This window comes from Glandiceps talaboti, chromosome 10, assembly GCF_964340395.1.
Source record: "Glandiceps talaboti chromosome 10, keGlaTala1.1, whole genome shotgun sequence".
Taxonomy (NCBI): domain Eukaryota; kingdom Metazoa; phylum Hemichordata; class Enteropneusta; family Spengelidae; genus Glandiceps; species Glandiceps talaboti.
In genome coordinates this window covers 13,264,710-13,289,294 of record NC_135558.1, presented here as the reverse complement: position 1 = coordinate 13,289,294, position 24,585 = coordinate 13,264,710, and the positions used below count along the sequence as shown (strand labels likewise).

The window sequence follows — 24,585 nt, the reverse complement described above, 5'->3', positions numbered from 1 at the left end:
GTACTATTCATATGCTAGTTTAGGGGCCCATTTTACCACTGCCAGCCGTGGTAAAATGGGATTTTACCACAGTTATTATCCAATCAGAATGGCGCATAGTAGCATGATATAATATAATTGCCTTTAGTCTAGTGTGTGTGTGTGTGTGTGTGTGTGTGTGTGTGTGTGTGTTAATAGTTGTCGTAGAGGGCGCATCAGACCCCCAGCAAAATGTCAATTACTCTTCAGTAGTTGGTCAAAGTTTGTGGCTGTGTTACTTCTTATTGACGGTATGCCCTTTGCTAGTTCCGACTCCAGTGCGTCTAAATAAAAATGTATGAGTGCATTTACATAGTTTTATTGTTAAATTCACCTGACGTCCTAGCCCACACAAACACCTTTAAAGCAAGATTGGCTTTCAAACTAAAACTAAACTAACTGAAATATATATATATGTAAAGAGTTACGATTATAGGAACTACACATAAGCATTGACCTAGATTCGTCAAATCTCAAAAAACAAACAATCTTGACTATGCAAAGGTTATGTGTACATTGTCATATATCCTACAGCTGTACATGTTATACCATGGTTCAGTGCTTGTGTATTGAATATTTGCATCAGAACAGGTTCGTCATTTAGCCTACATCCCTGCAGAGTCTCCGTGACCCCTGCTGACATTCTTCAAACCGTATTATCTGCGGTTGAAGATATTCGGCAGCGTTCATATGGAGCGTACACATCAGACGGAGAATTGATTCGAGAAGTATAACGAATCTGTCAAAAGGTTAGCAACCATGGTAACAATAGGTTTTTAGAGCTAAAGCTAATCAATCTGGTTAAAATCTGATGTGGTGAATACGACTCATAAATTACTTTATTTACCTGGCTTTCCTTCGTTTATTGTCGTTTTATTTGTTTTGGGCGTGATCACCGCCTTCCCACGAAGGGAGGGGAAGGTGACGATCACTTCCGAAGCAAACAAAACAAAGATGCGACAATAAACGAAGGAAATTTAGGTAAATAAAGAAATCGAGCCGTATTCACTACATCAGATTTAATCAGATTAAAAGCTAATATGCCTCTCCGAAACATTACTTCAGATATATTTTTTGTGGGATGTATGATGTGAGCAGGTACAACCTTTGACCTATAAACATAATGCTGCGCCTTTTGTTAGCTTCCGACGGAATGATTATGTTTTGGTCTGCCTGTCTGTCTGTCTGTCTGTCTGTCTGTCTATTGTAGCTATTAATCCTTGACAATGCTGATTTGAGTATGACTCTGTTCTCAGTCTAGTGCCAAAGGAGTGCTCCAAGGTGCTCCATGCATTCCCCCATCTGTTTTGCAATCACTCGGGTCATACATTGTATTTCACCTCAGAGTGGTCTGAGATTTCACGCACAAGAACACACTAGTGTCATAAACAACAACGGTTTATTCAAATAAAGAATAACAACCCTTCACTAGCGAGGTCTTGCACGAGACTGCGCACTTGTACTCGGTTTATGTTCGGCAATTTTTCGATCGCAGATCCGAGGTTTTGTTTAATACAAGACTATGGCATGTGAATGAGCATCATGATAATACGTATGATGAATAACTAATTTTGTTAATTCAGTCTCATAAATCTCAAAACGTGTTGTTTACTATGAGTATTACATTTTTTATTGTTTCATACTTGTCATTTTGCTGTGTGATGTTATTATTATCCTCCCATTATTTCTATTTATATTATTAGAAACGTGCTGCCACGATGTCATCAAAACGAGTAGCAGTTATTGGAGCTGGAGTTAGTGGTTTGGTGTCCATCAAGTGTTGCCTTGATGAGGGACTGATTCCTGTCTGCTTCGAGAAGTTTAGAGACATAGGTGAGACTTTAATTATGGTCACAAGTTTCTCATAAGTCGATTTTGAGGTGACTATTCTAGTGTCAATACAAAACTGTTACCGTTTGTTGTGAAAATACAGAAGCAAAACTGTTTCCTAATATCTCTCTCTCTCTCTCTCTCTCTCTCTCTCTCTCTCTCTCTCTCTCTCTCTCTCTCTCTCTCTCTCTCTCTCTCTCTCTCTCTCTCTCTCTCTCTGTTTCTATGTCCCTGTCTGTCTGTTTGACTGACTGAATGTCTGTCTGTCTGTCTGTCTGTCTGTCTGTCTGTCTGTCTGTCTGTCTGTCTGTCTGTCTGTCTGTCTGTCTGTCGGTCTGTCTGTCGGTCTGTCGGTCACACACAGGTGGCATATGGAACTATAGTGACGTATCAAGAGACGGGGAAGGCATGACTGTCTACGAAAGCCTAGTGACTAACGCAAGTAAAGAATTGATGTGTTTCAGTGACTTTCCAATGCCAAAGGATCGGAGGCACCCCCGTATTTGACACCTGGATGGGTACTCAAATATTACAGAGATTATACAAATCACTTTGGATTGCAAAAGTACATAACACTTGGAACCGAGATTACAAAGGTCGAACGAGCTGATGACTTTACCAAAACTGGTAAATGGACTGTTCACATTAAGGAACATGGGAAAGCAGAAAGAGTTGAAACTTTTGATGCTGTGATGGTGTGCACTGGCCGGTATGGGAAACCATCTATTCCGGAATGTGAAGGACTTGACTGTTTTAAAGGAGAAATATACCACAGCAGTGAATTCAGAAGAGCCGGTGACTATGCTGGGAAAACAGTTCTTGTTGTTGGTAAGTGAAATAGGCTGTTTCAGAACATCCATAAGCATCTAACCACTTCATGCTGACTTGAGAGAGAGAGAGAGAGAGAGAGAGAGAGAGAGAGAGAGAGAGAGAGAGAGAGAGAGAGAGAGAGAGAGAGAGAGAGAGAGAGAGAGAGAGAGAGAGAGAGAGTCACTCACTCTCACTCACTCACTCACTCACTCACTCACTCATGAAATAGATTCTGATTCTGACTGCATGTGTTACAGATGACATTCATAATTTTAGTAAATTTCATATTTTGACTACATTATGTAAAGGTCAGTAGAACCTTTCAAGGGTATAGAAATCAGACCAAATGAGCATACTTTAGTCTGTAAGACAACAGCCTACATTTCACACATAACTAGAATTCATACTGATTATTTGTCAATGTTGTTGGGAATAGTCAAGACTTAATATGGTCTGCATTGATTATTCAGCCATACACATGCGTTATATAAATTTGGACATTAATGAATAGAATAAAAGGCAGTTTACACTTAGAGCAGAAGCAAAGGGACACTCTCAAGGAGTCGCGTATGAACGGAGCAGAGGCTAATTGCTTTGCCATGCTTCTACTGTATACTTTAGCTTGAACATAAATCTGTGCACGTGCTGTGATGTCTGTTAGCTAATTCCCTAAAGTCCAAGTGATCCCGTGTAAAAATGAAAGTGATTCGAGTATAGTTACATGATCTGTCAGCTATGTGCTAAGAAAAAGAGTATCCCATGCAAAAGGAGCTCAATTGAGTTCTTCATGGCTCAACTAACCATTGATGGTAGAAGTCATCAATTTTCGTGTTTCTCTACTCAGGGCAATCCCACTCTGCAGGTGACATGGCCACCGAATGTAGTCGCTATGCTATACAGGTAAGGGCAATCATTGAGTATACATGAAACCAAAAGTACGTAAACTGTCGCAGTGTTATAAGTTTACACAAGGGAGTAAATCACCTGATCAGGTTGGGCAAGGGTTGACTAATGCACACAACCTATTACACAACCTGAGAAATATGTAAACAGGAGTGGAAAGAGATGCAATGTAGCCAAACAGATATAAGTAGATGAGACAAATATTGTCATGATGGGTGAACGCAGCGCACGACTTGATTGGACATTTGACTGTCACCTTTCGTAATCAGAAATGTTCAATATCCTGTTACTAATTTCCCTTTTTAAGGTGTACTTGAGTATGCGTATCGGTACGTGGGTGATTCTACGAATGGGACCGGATGGTGTACCCGCTGACGAGGTGACTCACAGGAGATGCAACTACATGATTCCCAACAGCATTCGACAGTTTCTCGTTGAGCGAACCCTACTGTCAAGGATTGATCACGACAAACTTGGACTGAAGTGTAGTCGCCACATGTCAAGTGGTGCCGTCATGATTAATGATGACATCCAAAACCGTATCATCTGTGGGAAGGTCAAGTGTAAACCCGGCGTTCAAACTTACACCACCAATGGGGTGATATTTGCTGATGGTTCTGAAGTCAGTGACATCGACGCTGTCATTTTTGCCACTGGATACAAAATGGAATTTCCGTTCGTGGAGAGTACCATATTGGCAGGTGATGGACACTTTTACATATACCTTTTGGAATCTGTTCTCCATAGAGGATGGTAACAAGTGAATGACACAAAACACTTTAAAATAAAATTTACCATGTTTATATGGCTTTAGAACGTCACTTTGCTGGGTCAAAAAAAGTATATTCATGTATGTTTAACTTCCACTTACCGTTGGAAGAAGTCAAATCTGGTATTTAGATATACTGTGTAACCTGTCTGTCTGTCTGTCTGTCTGTCTGTCTGTCTGTCTGTCTGTATGTCTGTATGTATGTATGTATGTATGTATGTATGTATGTCTGCCTGCCTGTCTGTCTGTCTGTCTGTCTGTCTGTATGTATGTATGTATGTATGTATGTATGTATGTATGTATGTATGTATGTCTGTCTGTCTGTCTGTCTGTATGTCTGTATGTCTGTATGTCTGTCTAATAACTGTGCGTGCATCTATTTCATACATAATATATAATCTCAAGCCGTAACAGCGAATACTCTTCTTTTAATGCAATCTATTATATTTCGACCTTTTTTCCTACAGGTAACATCAAAGACTTGGAACTCTATTTTCACATCTTCCCACCTCGCCTGCAGAGGAACACGATAGCTGTGATTGGAGGGGTCTCCCCAATTGGGTCCCATGGATCAGTCGTTGAACTTCAAGCTCGTTGGGCCACTAGAGTCTTTAAAGGCGTCGTCGAGTTGCCTGATCAGGAGACCATGTTAGAAGATGTAAATCAACGAAAAAACAAATTTTACAAAACGTTTGGAAAACACAAAGTTCATGTAAGTGAATGGTATGATTTTAATTCCACTGTTTATTATAGTAATGTTAGCTCACACAAGTCTCTTATATGTTTTCTCACTTATACCTTTTTGTTCCTCACGAGACTTACTGAAATTAGTAGTAAGGAGGTAAAGTAGGGAAAATCGACCCGATTCTCTATCATTTTACCGTTATTCCGAAGCAGTTTGGGTCAATATATAGGAAACCATACCAGTTTTACAACGTGTATCTGGTTCTTATATCTTAGCAAAAAAACAAAGTGGCAATGCAAGCTGGAAACAAGTCTTTTTTTCCATTTGTCGGAATGTTTGCACAGCGTTTGTATTCCATATAACTTATGGTCAAATCTTATGAGAACAATATATCTGCAGTAATAGGTAAATTTTCCTTTTCTCTTTAGTTCCCACCATTGCCTTATCTAGAAGAATTGGCAGAACAAATCGGAGCGAAACCAAACATTCTTAAGACACTGTTGACTGACCCTAAACTTGCTTTCACCTTACTGTTTGGGCCGTGCTACCCAGCAAGTTATCGACTGACAGGACCAGGGGCATGCCCAGAAAAGGCTAGGGCCATCATGATGAAGTCACCAGAAAACGTGGTGTATCCGACCCGTACCAGATCACCAAACAACGAATTGATACAAAAGGGGGGTTCAGCTTTGTTTGTGTTGAAGGTGTTAACTGTTCTTGTTCTTTCATTACTTCTATATCGTATTATTAATACAAGTGACTCTTAACTGTAACTATTAACGATATTCATAAATATGTATATACTAATTTCTGACTAGGATAAAGGGGGGGGGGGGAACTGCCACTCAGGGAAATGAAAGTATATTCATGAAGTTGCAGTTCTAGAGAGTCATTTAATGATTTTACATCACATGAATTCGCAAATAAATAGTCAAGAAACACTAAATTGAAACTTGTTACACATTCACTGTTCTTAGCAGTTATCCAGTGTTGCCTCATGGGAGTTAACAGACATGCATATATAGTAGGTGAGCAATAGATATTCGTTAATTACCTTCAGATAAAGTCACGAATATCTTTTAATTAACAATGAGCTGGAATACATATTACTGAATTTGTAGGATTGAAATTGAAAACGTGTTTATTTGGTCAATCAAACAGAAAGGAAAAACAGAAAAAGAATTAAAAAGACAGTGATCACGAAAAATTATGTCATGATGTTTAATGCATTATGTAATAAGGCAAATCTAAAACAAAATGTTTGTGTCCGATAACATGACTTCAGAAAATAGGGTAGGTAGGTCGGAATTTTATTTTATTTTATATTTTAAGAGATTGCTGAGATAAGATACTCGTTGGTCGCAATATTTCTGTGGTGGCTTGGTGATGTTTTGATGAGTATAAAAGAAGTAAATGAAGACAAATGGGTGTGAAGTACATATAAACAATATGCAGACAGTGAGACTGTACTCTTCAACTTGCAGCCTTGAAAGACTTGGTTTCTCTGGATTATTAAAAAAGTACCAGAAATATTTGGGGAAATTATTACATGGAAATAGAAGTAAATGCTCACCACTGTTACCTTTTTGAAAGTTAAAAATGTTTAGGGTCGGCAGCTTGAACTAGGGTCGGTATAGTTATAATTGGAAAACCCACACTTTACAGTACAGACAGGTGATGCATAGTTTTATATAGATATATTGGTAATACTGTAGCTTAAGTAGTCATTAAATAAATATATCTAGTCTAAGTTGTTCTGGTGATGATATGTATTATTGATGGTATCACTTCATATGTCTATAGACATTATAGAACCTTCTATAAACTTGCAGTTCTTTATCTTGTTACGCATGTGCATAGAAACCGTTAAGTAAAGCACCCCCCCCCCCTTATCATGTACACGTCTGTCCGTGTTAATTTGGGAGTTTTCAGCCAATACACGTTGCTGAGGATACATTTATCAACAACACATGAATACATTTGGGTGTCAACTAACTTGAGAACTTAGCTTGGTGATTAATAAAGAATACAGTTGAATGAACTGCATACGATTGTATAGCAAATGCGATTACGAGCACAATTCTCCTGAACCTCATATTGCATGCAGGTCAGTCACCCGTACCCTTTATTTTGAATTTAAGGTCACCTTGCTAACTTCTCAATATTTAATTGATACCTGGCCATGCATTCATGTGTTGTTGATAAATGTAACCTTGGCAACGTGCAATGCATTGGCTGGAGAAAAAACACTATAACACGGACAGACGTGTACACAACAACCAACGGCGGACTGCATGCAAGGAACGGGCAGACAGACAGCCTGAGAAACTACTTTGACTGTTGTAAAGTAGGTCATACATTTCTTATTCATTTATTTTTTCACTAATGCAACATGAATTACAACAGGGCAAGTGTTGAGTAAAATGCTGAAGGAAAAATGAGTGTCTGGTGGGGGGGGGGGGATCTGCCTTGTTTGGTCAAACTAAACAACACCCTTTTTAAGAGACTGGTAAATGTAATCAAACTCTGAGTGGGCATGACTCGAACCCGTGTATGGATAATTCATTTATAAGCATGAATTTACAGCTACAGCCTGCTTGGTACGTATACTGAAAGATATATTTGTTTCAAACGTTTCGTCTGCGTCAGTAGAAATGTGTAAAAACATCTGTATTTCAGCAATCGGTTTATTTTAGCTGAATACACGCAAAACACTTACATATACCTTACATGCATTAAAAAAAATATTTAGCTGTCATGAAAGCTTTCAACAATTGTGGCGGTCGACATGGTGAGGTTTTACATGTGTAGTGGAATGTTGGGTGGTCAGAAATTAGATCGCATAACTGACAGTTCGGAATTGGAAAAAAAATAAAAGACTTCATTCTAAGGCAATAAAATTGTCACCATTACCTAATTAGATGCTAGTGGTTGCCACTATAGACGCTAACTCTTATCTAAAGCGTGTATTTCCACTAACGAAGTTGTTTTTTTAGATGTCATGCAGTATTGTTCCGCTTCTGTAATTGAAAACCACTGTTCGGATCACTTTCATTTGAACAATTTTTCATCTAGACACCCAAAGTAATGTCTCCACCAAATCTCAAGGCAATCGGTCAGGCAGTTTTTGACTTTAAGTAGTTTACCAATACACACACGCAGACACGCACACACACACACACACACACACACACACACACACACACACACACACACACACACACACACATTTTGTGATGCCTATAGCCCTACTGGATTACTTTAGTATTCAGTTGTGCTAAAAAAGGAGAGGGAGTTTGACTCTCATACCACCATAGACCATAGTTATCTGAGTTGGAATCAATTGCAAAACGTAATAGATTTCCCGATCACAGATATTGAATTGTGTCTCAGACACTTTCAGCTAGTTGTTTGAGATTGTTTGTATAATTTCGAACAACACTTCTATGTTAATTCGGTAGTATTAATATCCCCATGATAAGGGAAATGGTCATGAACTATGTATAACACAAGACGTTGATGTAAGAGACAAGGTCAGTGTGATGGTAGCTTTTCTTTGTTGCAATTTAAGTTGGTAATTATTATTTGGGCTCATTTTCAAGGTCATTTTCCCCACAGACAAAATATACACTTGAATGGTGTTTATACCATGCACAAATCTTTTTAATTTAATTTAAGCTAAATGACTTTGAATATAAAGTCAAGGTCATAGGTTAGTGTCTCATATATCAGAAAGATTACTTTATGATGATATTGGTGTAGACACTTGAGTTATAAATGTATGAATATCATGTTTATTTGCCCTGTGGTGTCGTACATTTGTGCTAAGTTTGATTGAAATTGATGGTTCGTGGGCTTTGGCGGTAGAGCTGTCCAATGACAGAGGGAGGTATGGACTACAGCCCCCCCCCCCCCGCGTCCCCCCCCCCCCCCGTGTAGGGTAGAAAGATAAACATTGGAATGGTCAAGTGATTTCCTCTCTTCCAGAAGTATCAAGGTTCAAGTGTTGTGTTGAATAGATAACACAAAAAAGATGGACATGTTAATCAAAGTTATCTGTCAGGTTACAGGTAAGTGGTTGGTTCTTAATGATCTACTTTTTTTATAACAATTTTTGATGATTCGATAACACGGACGTTACACCATGATGTGCCACAGAAATGTCTTCCTTGTCTGTGGTTGTGCGCATGTATGTGTTGTATTAGTAAGGGTGAAGACTAATTATAGCAAATTATATTTAGAATAATGGCATCGCTATAATTTCAAGATGACACCTAGAACTTTATGTAGGGGATTTGGAGAAATTTTCAATTTGTTCAACACTTCTTTCTTGGATATTCCAATAGCTGGAGCACACGGGATAAACAAAACTTGTATATATTTGTTTTGGCTGGTATCATGATGAGTGTTGATAGAGTGGGCGCATGAAATTATCTGGCTGATCTGGTTATGCTTTAATTGTTATTCGGAAAGGAGCTTAACTTTTACGTTGAGTGCTTCAGACAGAAACACTTTCGCCTGTTCTCCACGTCTTTGGGTTAGCTCTTTTAACATTGCGCTTTGTTGTCCTTAATGCTAATAACTCTTACAGACAGTGTTACCGCACAGCTACCACATCAACACCAATACAAGCATGTCAACGCGAATTTATTAATTACTGTGTGCATGGAGCTTTTTAGGTATACATATAGCCACAACGAACGCAACACCAGGAGTGTATCACAATTTTGATATGATGATGATGATGGTGGTGGTGGTGGTGGTGGTGGTGGTGATGATGATGATTGATGATGATGATGATGATGATGATGATGATGATGATGATGGCGGTGGTGGTGATGGTGGTGATGATGATGATGGTGGTGGTGGTGATGGTGATGATGATGATGATCACGATATTGGAAAATACATTCACATTAAAGTGTACATGCAAAGGTACATACTTTTTTTTCGTAATTATGTTTATTTTGCCATAAAAATAAAGGAAATCGGGTTTGTAATAGTACAATATAATTCTAACACGAGAAATTGCGCGAAAAATGAGGCACTCTTGGCTCAGCCACAGAGCACCTTCAGGTAAGTACCTCTCATTTGCATATGGATAGGACAGGATTTGGAACTTTATGACGTCACTTCGGGAACACAAACGCATTCGTCAGTGTATCTTTACATGCAAAGCCATTATGGTCGAACCAGAAGGTCAACTTCAAAACCCGTTTTCGCCAGAACCCGACGTTGAATATTTATCAGATTCCTCAAGCGTAGAGCAATACACTCCAGCATTAACATCTGATGGTGTGATTTAGCCAAATTCATTCGAACCGACCGCTAGCAGTAACGATAGTTCCTCTGGTGGTGAATGAGTATGTCCTAGTGAAGCCGTGTTGTTTACATAAAGTGGATGCTGTTATCAGCGTCCTTTGTTGACATAACTATTCAATGGGTGGAAACAGCTCCTGCAGACAATGTAATCGAAACGAAAATTATGTAATATTTCCATACCCATCAAACATACAGAGAATGAGAATGGCTTCAAGAGTTCCCCATAATATTCTCTCAAGTTGTTCAAATGTAGCGTGTTGTAACAGTACATTCAATCTATGACCATTCAAAATCTTCGCGAAAGTAGACCCACAAATTCGTTAGAGCAGAACGTTTTGTTGGATAACCGTCCCTCTTGAAAGCTATGTGTACACGTACTTTATTTCATTTTTACTGCGTTCATTACCATCCACACAGTGACATGAAGTGGTTTCATCTTCTTTCAAAGCACGGCCCATGTTCACTGAAGCCGGCCGTACTGTGGTGTATTGTGTGTATTGTCTCCGACCATTTTTGTTTGAGTTTTTTATGGATAGACATGTCTTACGTTGTGGAAGTTATTTGACCTGGGAGCGTGAAGCTTAGTGCTGACTGTGCTTTGCTGTGTTGACATGTGATTGGCATGACACGGTAATTGTTCATGTAGACAAAACAATGGAAACAAAAATAGCAACATTATAATGAGCGTTGCGTCTTTTTACTTTGATATGATTCCGACGATGTATGTGATGTATCACAATGAAAACGATCGACTCCCAGCAACATGGAAATCAAAACATACAATCGGACTACGCATTGTTTAAAAACAAATGCTATCGTAATGAAAATATTTTATGAAGCTAACTTGCTTTCTTGAAAACATCATTTCAAATTATTTTATTGTCTTCCTTTTTTCGCTTTGATCATGGCTACACCGGTGGCGTGGAGAACCCCGGCCCCGGTAACATTTACCGACTTTCACTGTATGGCGTCACTGTCCAGTTTTTACGTGATTTCAACTGCCTTCGTCCATTATTACCTACTCAGTTATATCACTCGGAAATATGTGTAGGGTGATGTTTCACTGCGGGTGCTGCCGACAAAACACCAAGGAACCATTGTTGTCGGAAGACTAAACTGGTACACCACAATATGTACAGTTACAGATAATACTATAATGCAAGCGTCATTAGTAATTCATAAGTAAACATTACACAAAGGCTTAGAAGGCTTTTGTAACACGTGGGACCTCGACACCTTTCTTGAGCTGGTTGCGGTGCCGAAGTTAGTCGAAGCACAGGGGATTAAGGGGGCAAGTATTTTTGCGACTTTCTTGCCAATGCGCGCAATATTTAGAGGTATGAATGCAATTTCATTTATTTTTATGGCAAAATAAACATAATTACGAAAAAAAGTATGTACCTTTGCATGTACACTTTAACGCTAATCATTAAAAATAAGGCACAGATATTTTACCAAAATATTACATTTTGTAATGACATGTTCCGTTTTAGTTATAAAATATTAACTAATTATATATTAATTCTATACGATGAATTTTGCAAAAAAAAAACCGTTTTATCTGTTATGTTCATTTGTATATTATAAAATACGCATACCAAACTTTATATTGTTCAAACCAAATATTTGGTATGATGATGATGCTGCTGCTGATGATGATATAGATAGATGGACATCTACAGGATAACAATGTAGTAAGTAGTGTATTTGCAGTTTTTAAGATAATATTATCGTTATCATTCACAGCAATGCTGTTTTTTGCAAGAGCAACAATGGCATTAAAATGTTATGAGTGTCAAGATGGAAGCGATTCATCATCTTGTAGGACTGGTAGCTACCGAGAAATAACATGTCCTGTAGTTCATGAAGGGAAAGAACCTGGAGCTAAGCAAGTTTGTTTTGTGAGTCTGCACACTATATATTTGATTAGCCTTTCAGACAATACTACCTTTATATTTCAAACAAACCTGCGATCGGGTATGAATATCACTATTAGTTATGCTGGGAATATTATATCGTATTGGTTGCTCTGACCGTCAGTTTATCTATATTTGCTCCTGTGCATACATGTGAGTCTGTGTTATCTCATCAAAAAACACAAAAGACAAACCAACATCTCAAAATCAAGTGAAATTTGATTGATTTTTCTAGGACTTAATTGTTCATTTTTTAAGGAAATTCTTGCCTCAGTAGATATATAATAACAATTGAATGCGTCAATTTTAAAACAAGGTTGTGCAATGGATGTATGTCTGTCTGCTGTTCAGGCAGGCAAACAAACAGACAGACAGACAGACAGACAGACAGACAGACAGACAGACAGACAGACAGACAGAGTGACTGACTGACAACATTGGTATTATTCCCTTATGAAGTCAGAGAAATATCATTAAAATTCACAAATTTTTCTTTAAACTTTTTTGTAGAAGGGTTCTGTCAAATCTTCAGATGGCACTATTCAAAGCTTCAGTCGAGGTTGTATAAGTAAAGGTATATGCGAACGTGAATGCTCCCCACAAACTGATGGTAAGTCATTCAATAATGATACCTCACTCTATTTCAAGTGGTCATATGGATCAGATATAGGGATCTGTTGTGGATTTTTTTTTTTTTTTTTTTTTTTTTTTTTTGTATATGTAGTGCAATTGCGAACAATAGCCACTTCAGGAATAAATGACAAAGAGATCTCCTAATTGGCCAAGCAAATTGGTTCGCTGCTGCTCAGAATAACAAAAAAAAATAAAAATGTAAGACGGCAACACTTTACGAAAGGTGTACATTGTACTTTAACGTGCATTGGGTATTGCACTCCAATACACGGGACCTCTATTTTACGTCCTGTCCGAGGGACAAAAGTAAAGTATAAAAAGGAATCAAAAATACATGAGACATACAAGTGTACAAATATCCATACGTTCTACAGAGGAGGCAAAATGCATTACTGGAAACCCAAGTGACCAATAAAAGAACAAGACCCTACTAGAGAATTACAGCACCAGGTCTTACTGCACTGTTTTCTGGCAGTTTAAGGAACAGGTCCAGCCAGCTCACAAGTGCTCTAGTAAGCCAGGTGAATTGCCTACATCTCTTGAATCACCAGTCATGCATTCCACCCCTCACCAAGTGTATCATACCTTGCCAAAGATAACATGAAGCATGATTACATGAATTACACAGGATTAAAGTCTGCCTGTCAATGGTGCTATATTAAGTGTTTGTGCACTCGGCATTTGAAAGACTGGATACCATCACTGTTAATTTTTCCTACGACTACATCTGGAAGGTTGTTCCACATTCTTATTGCAGAGTGAAGGAAACTTCTATCCAGGATTTATAACTAAGAATAGCACCAATACAATGGCGTTGTAGCACGGCTGTATTTGGCTGTTTCTATGGGCGTGGTCTTGTTGGTGGGCATATTTGCTTACATTTGTTAATGCTTGGCTATTAATCCCTGTTATTATTTTTTATATACACCATAATTTGGCTGTTGCTATGTGCATGGTATTGTTGCTCGGCATATCTACATACATTTTTGGAATCTTTATTCACTTGGCTACCCTACCCAATTTTCATTAGGTTGTGTAATATTTAGAAACTTAGTACAGGTGGACTCTAGAAGAATCAAAATAGCATAAACTCTTCTATGATGCGAAAACTAGGGGTCAGAGGTCTACATTTAAGCCAGAAACTTGGGGTCAAAAAGTCTACATTTCAGCAAGAAACCACATGGGACCCAGGAACTGTGTGACAAACAAATCAAAACAAATCAATAAATAAATAAATAAATAAATAAACTATAAAATAAATGACAAATGAACAAGCAAACGAACGACAAGTATAGGGACAAATAAAATAATTAAATAAACCTGCAAATAAACAGATACTCATGGGGGTATACTAGATATGTTTTTTTTTATAGTGATGGGTATAGAATAAAAGACATATCTAGTATACCCCCAGGAGTATCTGTTTATTTGCTGGTTTATTAATTATTTTATTTGTCCCTATACTTGTCGTTTGTTTGCTTGTTCATTTGTCATTTATTTGATATTTTATTTACTTATTTGTTTTGTTTTGTTTGTCACACGGTTCCTGGGTCCCCTGTGAAGAAACGTGGGGTCAAAAGCCTATATTTTAACAAGAAACCAGGGGTCAAAATCCTACATTTTAGCCAGGAAATAAGGGGAAAAGGTTCATGCTTATGTCAGAAAGTAGATAGGGGTCAAAAGTCTACACACAAGCTAGAAATTTGGCACCGAACATATACATTTCAGCCTCATATTCTACACGCCCATGATATGCTATTGGAATACTAATCAATGCAGTTGAGGATGCCTTTTTTTAGCGCAACTGAACTGAAGTTATTTGGTGGGTACATTACTTAGGGTGTGTAAACATGAAATTATTCAAAGATCAGAGACGTTTTGGGTCAAAAATGTGATTTTTGGTCAAAAAACTTAAACCATAAAAGTACTGGCCAGATTGGCCTGAAATTTGGTGGGAATGTTCCTGGAGGTGTTTAGTTTAAGAATTGTTCATGACACAATGACCCCATCAGTGATATGCAAATTTGGGCTAAAATGTGACTTTTTGGTCAAAAGTCTGAGCAGATGTGGCTGAGATGTGGTGGGAATGTTCTAAGGGATGTTTAGATTAACATGTATTCTTGATATGATGATGTCATCAGTGATATGCAAATTAGGTGTAAATATATCAAATTTGGACAAAAACTTGATAGGGATGTTTCTGGAGGTATTATCTGCTGTTTTTGTTCAAACCAATTTGACACAACTGGCCCTAGCAACCATGGCCCTGCCCTTAGCAATAGTGAAGTGATAATGCATTTTACAAGGATGACATCAGACAGGTAGGTAAGTGAATAAAGAAAAAAAATGTATGTAATATGCCTAGCAACAAAACCACACCTATGGCAACATCTAAATGATGTTTTATATTGCAAAGATGAAAACTGAGAAGGGTAGGCAAGTGAAAATAGATTCCGAAAATGTATGCAAATATGCCTAGCAACAAGACCATGCCCATAGCAACAGCCAAATACTGTTGTACTACAATGCCATTGGCGCTATTTTTTATGAACAGCTATAAGTGACTTTTGATATGTGATGTCAGATCCTGACTGAGCCTACTGTGGCCCAAAGAGTTGAAAATTGGCAGCTTGGAAATTATAGAGTACAAAATAAAACATGGGGCCAATACTTGTATGTGGTAACAAAATGGTGGATAACACCTTGGTAATGTTTAAGATAAATTAACACTGGAAAGTCTACATTTGGGAGAAAGTCAAAACTAGGAGGGAACCACCTGTCCCCAGCAGGGGAGCAGAACCAGTTGTATACTAGCAGTACAGCTGTTAATATAACAATTTATCCTTCCATTTCAGAAAGCCCAAATGGTGACGTTTGCATGGATTGTATAAGTTGTACTTCTGATTTGTGCAACGGTTCACAAAGCCTTGGTGTTGGGAGTTCAGTGGTTGTTGGCTTGGCCATGCTCTTGTCCTACATGTATATAATACAATAAAACTCAAACGCTCAAAGCATTATAGCCTAACTTTGTTGGGCATGTGGTGATCAACTAATTATTACATCTACCTGAACAAGACGCTGTATCTCTGATAGAGTCCACAGGAATATCATCACAGCTACAGTTCGATCACTCCTTGACTACTCCGACACTGTTTATTCACACTATGGTATAACATTAGAGCTCATAACAACTAAGTATACCGTTCATCAACACAAGGCGAGGGCAAAATTTCACATTCTGAAAGCCCACTCCTGATCCTTCAGATACAGGGCATCCACTGTCACAAAGTTCATCAATCTAATAATCCATCGCAATCTGCCAGTCTTCTTGGTGTTCCGTATGTTCTGTGTTTTGTGCACTTTATTTTCATTTTAACTGTATCTACATTTCATGTATCTATAATGTAATTGTACTATTACAATTTTAAGGAACCCATTCTATGGATGCATTGCCATCAATAAATTAAGAAATAGTTAAAATTAAAAATGAATAAATTGTACTGACAGAGGGGTTTATACTAGAGTCACAATCAAGTTAATTTTATAGTCTTCCAATAAAACAAACAACACATTTTATGTTAGCATAATTATAATTATAAAGGGGTAAACATTTTTGTAGCAACTTAATGAAGTAAAATTATGCATATATTATTTCAAAATCAACTGATAACGTAACACAATGGAAAGTGTAGTAAAATTATGCCAATAACGTATCAAACTCAACTGATAGTGTATCACAATGGGTAATGTAGTAAAATTATCCCGATAGCGTATCACAAAAAATGATGTAGCAAAATTATGCCGATAGCATATCAAACCCAACCAATAGCGAATCATATAGATAATGAAGGAAAGTTATGCCAAATAAAATTTCAAATTAAACTATCGTTTTACAATGTAGTAAAATTATGTCGATAGCGTATCACAATAGATGATGTAGTAAAATTATGCCGATAGCATATCACATAGATAAACTGACATGTATCACAATTGATAATGTACAGTTAACTGTAGACATCACATCGTGGATGAACGAAACCAGGCAAAGTAAACAAATGGATTAATAACACTTGGCACAGCTTGTTGGAAGTACACAGACTTATATTCCATTTCATCATTTGATAAGAATAGCTGTATGGCCATTTTACATAATAATTCATGTTCACAAACAAATTAGAAGTTCCCCTGGCATTTGATGCACACGTAAAGAGGTCATAAAACTGTTGTTATCAAACCATGATGTGTTGTACAAGTATCTCTGTTCCAACATGCTGAGCCAAATGTTTATTGATCCAATCCATTTGTTTACTTTGCCTGTTTGTAAAAGATTCCGTTCGTTCACAATGTGATGTCTGCAGTTGTAGTAAAACATTGCCATAACAAACGCAACTGAAAATGTATGAAAATGGCCATATAGTAAAGTTGTATCAGGTGAACTTATTAGCGTAGCATAAGAGATAATCATAGAAATGTAATAAACATATGCGAATGAAATACCATAAAAAACGAACCGAGATATTGTAATAAAACTATGTCAATGACATAAACCAACTGATAATGTAACACAATGGATTATTTAGTAAAACTACACCAGTACCATACCAAACAGAACTGATAAACAATGAAGTAGAATTATACAAATACCATATCAATATCAACTGATGACGTGATAACATAGTAACTGTTTTAACCAATGTAAAAATTTACCGGCAAGGCATGTATGTATCCACCAACCTGAGTGGTACCCTCCATTCCCTCCAAATTACTCATGCAAATCTATCAGTGGATTTACAAATCTTGATTTTTAGGTTTATCAAGTTGGTGTACATCCGTGTAAAGCATAGTATTGATTCTTTTCTAGCGTGATTATATTATGAAGTGGAATGCGCCTAGGGAAGAATTTTTCGTGTGAAAATCGAGGTTCTTGAATTTTTTCCAGGCTTTGACAAAAGGAAGCGTTTCTTGACTTTTGATAAGAAAATAATCTTGGTGAACCTATCCATAATAACTTTTATGATGGCATGATCTTAGGGTGTGATTTGCTATTTTTAGTTGTTGTGTAAATTCCATTATATTGGAAGTATACTTAAAGATGAGAATTAAACATCCAGAAGCTCTCGGGTAGGTGAGTCTGGCAGGCCGAAATCTCTTCTCAGTTGTGACTAATTCCCGACTTGGACCTGAACGATCCCGTACGAGAGTATGAGAGTGTGAGTGCTAGAGTGCAACGTTAGAACTATCCATACTTATACCGTTCAACTCTATGTCTCGCAACATTAATATGATCACCATATAATCAAATGTGTGCTTCATATAATAACATTTACTCATGTATAATTTAATATTGTCTACGAATAAAATAATGCTATTCGATCATATGATAATTTCTTTAAAATAGTATGACATTTGTTCATTCATTTATGTAGCACGTATACACCTATACCAGTTTCCCGCCTTCTCATGAATTTGCTGCTTAGTGGAAAACCTGTAAAAATGCGATCATCGAAATATTTATGAAATACATAATTCACAGTCGGCATATTGCAGTTAACATCTCGTGGTGTCCCGTTTAAGGCCTGTGTAACCTGTTCAAGAAGTTGTAACATCATATATCGTGAGGCTCCAATCACTCCCGCATTATATACACGATTAAGATTTTTCACCGATGCTAAGTCTCCCTTCTCTGCTGATTCGACACCAAAGCATTCAATAACTCGTTTGTATAACCAGTCCATTGATTCCATATTTGGAAAGATGTCATTATCAAGGCCAACATAAAGAATATCACCTAATAAATCCATCAGTTCAAAGGGGTTGCGAAGAAACTTAACATCTGAAATATCAGTAAGAAACACTCTTTGAATACTCTTGTGTTCGTCTAGATAATCGAGGTATGCGAAAAAACGGGCATCATTTGTGGTGCGTCGTTTCAATGGCGAGTAAACGAATGTGATGTTGTCATTTTCGATGGCTTCGATGAAATCGGTACCTAAACCGTCGTGGAAGATAACGGCTTGTAGTCCGAGATCCTGTACGCTCCATAACCAGTTTTTCATGTATTCAAATCTGTCTTTGCGTATGTGCACATTTCGCTGTGGGTCAAAATTTGATGTGTAGTAACAGGAAAATATGTAATCAGATTTACCGCTAGGTACCACGCGATCTCGAAAAGTCTCGTACCATGCGATATATTCTTGAATTCCGATTTGTAGACTCGACTTTTGGCTTGATTGGTATTTTTCTCTGATTCTGGCATCCACGGAGTTCGTCTCTCTTTTCTTAACTACATCCTTCTCGCGTGTATATCTATTTGATAAATGTTTAAGGTGTCTAGGACTGGATAGCGATCCACGCACATTTTGAATTATAGAATATATATGTTCAAGAGTAGTTTTCTCTCCGCTTTTGATTTCAATGACTCTGCATAGGTTTCCTTGTTCAATAGCAGATACTATTGAATTCACCGCGTCTTTCACGCCCAAGTAATCATGCTTTTCTTGGAGCGCAATTGGATCCCTGTCAACCAAATCCAACAATACGTCTGTCGAATTCGTGTCACCATTACTTCTCTGTAGAGGATGCAAAACAGTCTCTACCAAGCGATAAATGATAGATGAATAATCCATAAATGGTCCATAGATGTTTGATACTCTTAGCACAGTGTATGGTATCTTGTACAAATGATTATAAACTGAAGCAAAGTGTTCAAGGGAAAGTAGAATACCTGCATTTGTATCTCCTTGCAGTATGACTGTTTGTTCTGGAAGCGGAGATGGTGTTTTGTCACTGGGTTTGTATACTTTCAGCTCTGTTGTAGTAACCAGAACAAGCCTACAATTAACCAGAGAATTAAGAGAAGCGTCTTTCATTGTTTCCATGAGAACAGTAGCACATCCAATCGTCCTGTGCGCGTATTCTGTAGATTCTAAGATATCCCTATTGGCGTCTGGAGGGACATATATAACGTGGGTGAAGATTCTCTCGTTGAAAAGTTTCTTGAGAATGTTGGAGTCACATGCTGTTCCTCGTATCATATGTACTTTGTAATGCAAATTACGGTTAATCTCATCCAATCTCATTCGTTTCATTTGATCATCAACACTGCTGCCAATGTCTTCCAATATAGTCACATCGTCACCGTCGTTTAACAACTGGCTGCTGAGATGGTAACCAAGGAAACCAAGTCCTCCAATCACAAGTGCTGTCTTGGGTTCACCTTTGACCCAGCCTGATTTGTCGTCATTGGAAGAGTGTGTAGTTATCTTTTTGGCCTTTAGATAATCTAAAAAGATATGAAGTGTGACAGTGACAATTATCATTTAAAATAGTCATACCCTAAAACTACTACGTAGTGTATCCATTTGTGTACTCATTTCACGAATAAAGGATCTATGAGTGACCTACACTCTGGCCACGTGTAGCCCTGCTTGCAAGGTGTGTGGTAGGTCGATAGCTTAAATGTGACTCTTGGTAGTCGACCCCCCTCCCCTATGTGGGGAGTGTAACTCAGTACACTGCAGCCATACAAGTAGGGATAGGCCGGCTAAGGGTACTCTTACCGCACTGTAACGTGGAAGAACTGTGTGTAAGGCAGTAAGTGGGACTAAAATTACAAGTAAGTTATTAAGATGAAATCCTTCAATTTCCAACACATAAACATATTGGGGTGGGGGTTGGGATTGGGGGTAGGTGATACGAAGTTCCTAAAGTCACATGCGTTTATGGTTTAGTGATTTGTTGTTTACTATTATAGTGTTTCAGTCTATAAGAATTTATTAGTTCTTTTAGTGTAGAAGAAGGATGAAGATGTCCTGTACGTTTATTGGTTATCAGTAACGCAAACAAGTGCGTACATGCACACCGCATACAAACCATGCATGCACATCCTGGTACTAGTATAAAGGCAAATGGTGCATTTAGTTTATTTTCGCTACAAACTTGACAGGTGAATTACCTGCATAGCCTTACCTTCCTGTGAACGTACAATGTAGAATTGTTGATAGCTTGTCGTGGTTAGTTGTGTATCTGTAATGATTGTGATTTTGTATGCTGTAAGATTTATTAATTAATTTCACTCGATTTAAAAAGTTCTGATAGTTATTTTGGCCTACACAAAAAAAAATTGTTTGGTTCCGGTTACCCGACCCCACCTAGTTTTTCACGCCGACCCTACTTTTTGCGTATTGAAAAAAAAAATCGCGAAAATTATGAAGTCTCGCAAGAAATGGATGCGGAAACTAACATCATTAAAAAAAAATAAAAGTGTTATTGTAATATGTAATGGCTGTATATCTGATAAGAAGAAACCAATAAGACAGAGATCATATAGAAAACAACTGAACGCATAACTACCTGAACAAAACACTCCCTTATGATATATATATATATATAGTTTTGTCAGGTTTACCTTTCGTGGCTGTTCCATTCTGGGTCTGGTAGCTGGTTGAGTAGAGTGCTCGACTTGGAGGAGGAGCGTATGTAACTTGGTGAGTATCAATCTGCTAAGACAGTGCTCTATACCGCAGTGGCAGAGCGTAATAGTGGCAGAGCGTAATAGTTTAACTATTACGCTCTGCCACTGCGGTATAGAGCACTGTCTTAGCAGATTGATACTCACCAAGTTATATATATATATATATATATATATATATATATATATATATATATATATATATATATATACAATAAAAGATTTACCTACCCCACCTATTCTAAACTTGAGCATAATCGGACCACACATTTTTTTGTTAGGCCTTATGTAAGTTTGCTTTATTATATCATGGTATGTAAATCAGAAAAAAAACATACCAACTTAAATTTATGATTGGCAACGTTTTACTTTTCAAGGTTTCAAAATTAGCTTTAAATACAACAAACACGAAGCCACATATATATATATATATATATATATATATATATATATATATAATACACATTCTCAGATAGCTGAAATTTCAAATGTGCCCGTTTTCCCGGAATATTTCAATGAAAAACATCCCCTTTTTAGTGAATCTGGGAAAAAATGACTGCAAAACCCTTATTCCTCAGGAGTGTCACCACATATTTAGACAGTCATAACATACTAAATTTTAATCGCATTAATTTAAGGGGTGAGCGTAGGATAAGCTTAGCACGCTGATCTTGACAATGTACAGTCCTGGATTACGGGACCTTCGTCCCCGGGCCTTCGTCGGGAATTTTCTACCGACAGAGAGTAGAAAGGGGGCATCCTACCCCTATTCTCGTACCTTTTTTTTAAAAGGATTCCACGGTCCTAAATGGCCGACGAAAAACATCCCCTTTTCCGTATGCGTATCGGCCGCTTCGTCTGGGGCTGCCACCACTGGGCCGTCACTGCACTCCTAGTACTCATCGCGAGATTACCTGACTACAAACTTATGAATAAACCAAACGTTTCTACAGACGAGAGATGGGTGGGGAGACAGACAGAGAGAAACTGAGAAAGCCTGAGAGACAGAGACCGAGCGAGAGAAACATTCTGTGCTGCTGCTCTCTAAGCGTGTTTAAAGGTCGACGATTATTATTTTAGGCACTTTTCGTCTTCTCCTTTTTTCTTTTTTTTTTTACTTTTCGTCTGTTTATAAAAGATGGGTTGTAGAACTACAAATTACCATAGTTATCATGCTACATGACTCTGAATTAATATGATAACCCATCAGTGTAAGTTTGTGAACGACTAAACGAAATATGCGTGTATCTCAAAATATGACTGCTATATATACAGTATGGTTAGTGTCAATATATCCAGTGCAACAGGTGGTCAAAAATAATAGCATTTAAAAAACATCCTAATCACTATGTCTCTTGTCTATTTCTCCTATCTTATTGTCTATGCAGTTCAAGCAATGTTAGACAGGTGAGTTTTGAGATTCTGATACAGGGCCGTACCAATGGATGCATGGTTAATCTTTATAACCCCAACGTCCCCTGTACATATTGCTATATGCAGTCGTACGCAGGACGTCGCAGACCCCACCTAGCTTTTCACTGCCGACCCTACACTTTTTTTTACGTATATCGAGAAAAAAAATAAAATCGTAAAAATTGTGAAGTCTCACGAGAAATAGTGGATGTGTAAACTGTCATCAACTTAAAAAGACACTCTAAAACTGTTCTGCCAATCTGTAATGGCTTTACATCTGATAGGACAAATAAACAACACAGAGACCATTTGGAAAACAATGGAAACATGAACTAGACTCTCACACATGGGAAAAAAATATGATAAAATAAAAGAAAAAATCTACCTACCCCACCTATTCTAAAATTGAGTGTAACCTGAACCACACATTTTTATTAGGCCTAACAGATCTGCCTGACAACGATACAGTTGGTGTTTTACAAGAGAACATTGCCTCATGATGGAGGAAAATCGATGATCTACTGGGTAGGGGAGGAAATTTTTAACGTCATTGCGAGAAATGGGACTTGCTATTCAGCAAGAGCCTCTTTCTTGTTTCTGCGAAATGAACATACATGAGAATGTCGATAAATTACTTTAGTACCATTTGAAATTTCACAAATTAATACACACAACATATATTTTGATAAACAGTGCTTCAGACATCAAATTGTATATACAGTATATATACACTTAGGCGTAAAAAAAATGTGTGGTTCGGGTTTAATACATAATTCAATTTTAAAATACGTGGGGTAGGTAGATTTTTTATTTTATTTTTATTTTTTTCATATGTGAGTGTCTAGTTCAGGTAGTTATGTTTTCACTGAGTTGTTTTCCACATGGTCTCTGTGTTAATGGTTTCTTCTCATCAGATGTACAGCCATTACAGATTAATACAAGAACAGTTTTATATTGTCTTTTTAAGTTGATGTCAGTTTCCGCATCCACTATTTCTTGTACACGCATGACTTCACGATTTCCGCGATTTTATTATTTTTTTCTCGAATACGTAAAAAAAGGTGGGGTCGGGTAACCGGAACCAAACAACTTTTTTTTATTAGGCCTTAATGAACACTTTCTATTGAAACATGTATAACATCCGGGTTTCACCGTTCCTTTGATCGTGGTGTACTGTGAGGTCGATAAAATCAATAAACTAATTTATTCCAATATGGTCGCAATTCACTTCACCTATTAAATATACATGCAATCAGAATTCGTCCTCAAACTTTCAAATGGACATACGACTGTTAAGTATATCCTCACGAAATAACGAAAAGGTGGCACTATGTTTAGTCTACTATATACCTCAAACACGTAATCTGATATAGCATATATATCATATTATTCACGCATCTTCTATATATAATGGTCTATTTGATTATTGGACCAACATATCAATATATCATACTTAAATTCAACCCTACTCCCTCGAAATGTAACCAGAAGTTGCATGAAAAATAAGCTACTAATATTAAATAGCTTATGATATATTTGAGATTCGAGATTCAAATTGGATTAGATTATAGATAATATGCTCTATTGGAATTTCGTGATCCTACCCCCCCCCCCCCCCATCCTATTAGATGTGTCGATCATAGCTTGTATTGTGGCGTGATGCTGGTCGTATTTGTTTAAACCGATCATATTTATTTGTCATAAATGTTTGTCCAGATGACGCAAAAAGAACAACGAATAAAAAAAGGTTAGAATTCATAGAACGAACACTGAGCCATTTTTTACATAATCATTTACTAAATTTCTCAAATTCTAC

General features: G+C 37.4%; 2 protein-coding genes and 1 pseudogene across 3 annotated transcripts; 2 read left to right on the top strand and 1 right to left on the bottom strand.

Annotated features, from left to right (window-relative positions):
• Positions 1-1,736: 1,736 nt before the first annotated feature.
• Positions 1,737-5,782, top strand: LOC144440617 (flavin-containing monooxygenase 5-like; annotated as a pseudogene).
• Positions 5,783-7,283: 1,501 nt separating this feature from the next.
• Positions 7,284-16,159, top strand: LOC144441499 (uncharacterized). Of its 2 annotated transcripts, none has more exons than XM_078131086.1 (5): positions 7,284-7,362; positions 9,003-9,085; positions 12,084-12,238; positions 12,767-12,863; positions 15,742-16,159. In XM_078131086.1, exons 2-5 carry the CDS (start codon positions 9,049-9,051, stop codon positions 15,879-15,881), a joined length of 429 nt encoding a protein of 142 aa, XP_077987212.1. In that variant the 5' UTR covers positions 7,284-7,362; positions 9,003-9,048; the 3' UTR covers positions 15,882-16,159. The 2 variants fall into 2 exon arrangements, with proteins under 2 accessions (XP_077987212.1, XP_077987211.1); XM_078131085.1 differs by having other exon boundaries at positions 12,764-12,863.
• Positions 16,160-18,300: 2,141 nt separating this feature from the next.
• Positions 18,301-21,311, bottom strand: LOC144440616 (uncharacterized). The gene is made up of 3 exons (XM_078130001.1): positions 21,294-21,311; positions 20,855-20,858; positions 18,301-20,168 (listed from the first exon to the last, which is right to left on the bottom strand). The coding sequence occupies exons 1-3, from the start codon at positions 21,309-21,311 to the stop codon at positions 18,301-18,303; spliced, it is 1,890 nt and encodes a 629-aa protein (XP_077986127.1).
• Between the last annotated feature and the right edge of the window lie 3,274 nt (positions 21,312-24,585).